This window comes from Nicotiana attenuata, unplaced genomic scaffold (assembly GCF_001879085.1).
Source record: "Nicotiana attenuata strain UT unplaced genomic scaffold, NIATTr2, whole genome shotgun sequence".
Taxonomy (NCBI): domain Eukaryota; kingdom Viridiplantae; phylum Streptophyta; class Magnoliopsida; order Solanales; family Solanaceae; genus Nicotiana; species Nicotiana attenuata.
The window spans coordinates 324,274-328,541 of NW_017671214.1; the positions used below are offsets into that span (position 1 = coordinate 324,274).

General features: G+C 35.1%; 1 protein-coding gene across 1 annotated transcript; it reads left to right on the forward strand.

Annotated features, from left to right (window-relative positions):
* The first annotated feature begins 1,827 nt into the window (after window positions 1–1,827).
* LOC109206742 lies at window positions 1,828–3,837 on the forward strand. Its single transcript, XM_019369599.1, has 5 exons — window positions 1,828–1,864; window positions 2,138–2,342; window positions 2,504–2,869; window positions 2,971–3,053; window positions 3,209–3,837. The coding sequence occupies exons 1-5, from the start codon at window positions 1,828–1,830 to the stop codon at window positions 3,835–3,837; spliced, it is 1,320 nt and encodes a 439-aa protein (XP_019225144.1).
* Window positions 3,838–4,268: the final 431 nt, after the last annotated feature.

A 4,268-nucleotide genomic window follows, 5' to 3' on the forward strand; every position in this document is an offset into this window, starting at 1 on the left:
TGAAGTTTTGGGCTACTGAAAGTTGTAGAGGGTGCTGGTTTCATTTGTGTTGATTTTGGTGCTGTTTTGGTTGATTAGCTGTTTGTGTTTGGTTTTGAATCCTTCCTGAGCTGTTGAATTTTCTGGTCTGCTCCTGATTTCTACTGACTACTGCCGCTGACTTCCTCTTCTTCTTCTGAATTTTGCATCTCAGGTACACATTCTTGAATTCATTTCCATGTAACTGTGAATTGAAGTTGGAATAGAGAAATGCGTCAGATCTATATGCGAAGATGATTTTCTGTTGTTTATAGTTAATTAGCTGCTTGTTAATCAGCTGTTTTGTGGTCATTTAGTCAGCCTGTGTTGGCATTACGTGCAGAGGGAATTAGGCTGCATAATTAAAACTGTCTTAGTTTGGTTTGGACTGTAATTAAGTGATTTGGACTGTTATTTGAACCCTCATTTTGTAGTCATGGGTCAAACTCTATAGTTGTGTAGTCATTGAGATTCGAATATTTTGAAGTGTTTTACAAATTGTATTCATTAGACTGTGAGCTATAGTTGTATAATCCCTATCAGTGTATTTGTTAATCTGAGCATTGTTCGGAGGCCAGTTAGAATGAGCATTGACTTAGGATTTAATCAAATGTGTGCATATTTTTAGGGTCAATCAAAGTTTAGTTTACCTTTGGAAATCAAAACAACATACTAATATAATAAGTTTGCGTCTCCCGCTTCAATAAACGTTGATCACGCTGATTAGTTCATTGGATTCAATAATAGATTGTATGAGATATGATTAAATTGAAGGTTGTTGAGTTAATTGAACTTGGAGCTTCCTTCAGTTGGTACTCCAATTATGCATCTAATTGCGCGGACTCAGCCATGAGTACTAGGCTGACCCCAAAAGTTCTAAGCCTAAAATCCCACCCGGATGTTCTGCTGTCATTGATGCCCGGGTTGCCTGTGCCTCTGCTGTACCGCTCGACTTGGGCTATTAGGCTGGACTTGAGAACAAATACACTAAAGACTTTCACTCCTTTAAATCATGATTTAGTCCAGGCTTTGAGCTTGTTAATTAAGACTCTTTAGAGATAATCCCTTAACAAATAATGCTTCAATAAATGAGATGAGCCTCGCTAAACAAAACTCATAAATTGCGGGGCCCTCATCCAGTGTTTATACAAAATACTTAGACTTCGGGACGGGCCGTTTAGAAAATTTCACGGCCTTCCCCAAATAATAACGTGTTAGTCTCTTTAGGCGCGTATTTTAATAATATTACTTTCCTAAATTTGGGTGCACATTTATGTGACCCAAATCCAAATCTCAACGAAGTCGAAATGTGTTAACAATCACGGGTGCACTGGTGCGACGTGGTTCGAGACGCATTTTCACGACGTTGCAATTCTTATTAAACATAAAAATAAAAGCGGTTTACTAATAAAAACACATAAGTTAGAACATGTTTTAAAATCAGATAATTTAAACCGAATATGACAGTTGAGCGACCGTGCTAGAACCACGGAACCCGGGAATGCCTAACACCTTCTCCCGGGTTAACAGAATTCCTTACTCGGATTTCTGGTTCGCAGACCGTTAACAGAGTCATAGTTTCCTCGGTTCGGGATTCAACTGGTGACTTGGGACACCATTAAATCTCCCAAGTGGAGACTCTGAAATCTTAATAATAAATCCCGTTCCGATTGTCCTTTAAGTGGAAAAACTCCTTTACACTCTCACGGGTATAGTGCAAAAAGGAGGTGTGACATGTATATGGAGACAAAAAAGGAGAATAAAAACTTAGGATCGTATCCGTCACTCATAAGTGTACGAGATTTTAGTATGGAATTGGCTATTACAAATGAGAACACAAGTGCAGGTTTGTTATGATTCAAATTCTATGGATGTCTAATTTTAGGATAATACCTACAAAATTCCTACATTTATCTACAAATAAACTACAAATCAATTTTAGGAGGTATAAAGCAATATAGTTTTCATGATTATCAACACAATTACTACATTTAGACTACAATTAAGCTACAATCCATGTTGAAAAAAAAATTGACTACAAAATTTCTATTCATCTACAATTTATCTACAAAGATTCTACAATGTTGTAATGCCACTGTTTATCTTTATTTTCAAGCAGGTTCGCCCGGGATAATACAGTTACTTGATATGCCAGCCTCTCCCGTTATAGAGGAATATCAAAGTGAAATAATAATTGAAGGTACACAAAGTGTTATCGAAGAAGGACAAGTTTATCAAGACAAGCAAACAATTGCAAATGCAAAGAGGCACTATTCTGTCATGCACAAGTTCCAATTCAGGGTTAAAAGATCTAGCCACAGAAGGTATGAAGATATTAATGGTGAAAAGATCATTATAAACAATTTTTTCCTTGTGATATGTAGATGAAAAGTAGTTCTATTGTATAGTTTGTTACTTTATGTTAAAACAGTGCTTTTGTTACATCTACATTGATAACCTTTATTATAAATGTATTTTTTTGTAGCTACTGGCTTATATGCGTTGCAGAAAACTGTAATTGGCAATTCAAGGCAACATCAATTAATGATTCTGCAATGTTTAAGATCAGGAGTTTCAACCAACAACACACATGCACCTTAATGGACGATACATTCATACAGCGCAAACGTACTGCAGTTGTAGTTGGTAGCATGGTCATGCCAAAGTATTGTGATCCGAAGACAATTTACACACCGAAGGACATACAAACTGACATGTTATCCCAACACGGAGTGAACCTAAGCTACATGCAAGCATGGAGGGCAAAGGAAAAGGCTTTACAGTTATTGAGAGGTCATCCGGCTGACTCCTACAACAAATTACCAAAATATTTTTATATTCTTGAGAAGATGTATCCTGATTCAGTTGTTAAATTGAAGAAGACAACAGATGAATGCTTCTTATATGCATTTGTTGTCTTTGTACATCAATAAGTGGTTGGAAATATTGTAGACCACTAGTAGTGGTTGATGGGATATTCTTAAAGACAGCCTATAGGGGAATTATGCTGACAGCAAGCACAATGGATGCAGCAGGTAAAATTGTAGTTATTTTGTGGTTATTTTGTAGGCAGTTTATAAATTGTAGAAACATTGTAGAATCTTTGTAGATAATTGTAGTTTATATGTATTTGTGTTTTTATATGCATTTTCAAAGCTGCCAGTTAATTAATTTTTTATTAATTATGTAGGAACAATATTGCCTTTGGCATATGTAGTGGTTGATTTGGAAAACGACGCATCGTGGAAGTGGTTTTTTGAGCAATTCAAGCAAGCATATGGTGAAAGAACTTCAATGTGTGTTGTTTCAGATAGGAATGAGAGTATCCTGAAGGCAACATCAATTGTCTATCCAGGCGTGCCACACTACTCATGCGTGTGGCATATTTGGACAAATATAAGGGCAAAGTTCAAGAAGGGTCATCTACAATTAAATGAATTGTACTTTGCTACATCAGGGTCATACACTATGGATGAATTTAATGAAAGGATGTCGAAGATTGAAGAGATAGACCCTCGTGTTAAATCATACCTCTATGATGTTGGCTATCATAGATGGTCAAGAGTACTTGCAACGGTGAATAGAACTTGGACTATGACATCAAACATTGCAGAGTCGTTGAATGCTGTAACAAAATATGCAAGAGAGCTGCCAATATTTGACCTATTAGAGTATATGAGGACACTTCTTGAACGTTGGACGAGACAGAAGTTGTTGAAGGCAAAGGGTACTTTCACATACCTTGGGTACAAATTCAACAAAGAATTGGAGAAAAACAGTATATTATCTCAGAAACTTAGGGTAAGTGTGAGCACGTGATTTTTGCCCTAAGCAATAATTCCCAAAATTTCAAACAAAATAATTTCTTTAGTATTTTGTAATTTTTCGTGAATTTTGTGGCATTTTTTGGTAATTGTTGCATTTTAATTCATATGAAAATACAAAAATATGCATTTTTTCATTTAGGATTTAATTTCATATTTTAGTATTAATTTGTTTTAGAACAAAATGTTAAGAAAATAACAAAAAGGGTCCATTTTGCATTTTTTGGTATTAGTTTGCATTTCTCTTTAGGAATCAATTAGGAAATATAATTGTTAGAGTCAATTTGTTTTTAGTTTTATTTTAGCATTTTATAAAATCGGAAAATAAATAAATACAAAAATACAAAATAAAATACAAAAAGCAAAATAAATAAATACAAGAAAACAAACAAAAATAATAAGAAGGCTGCCTTGAATTGGGCCATT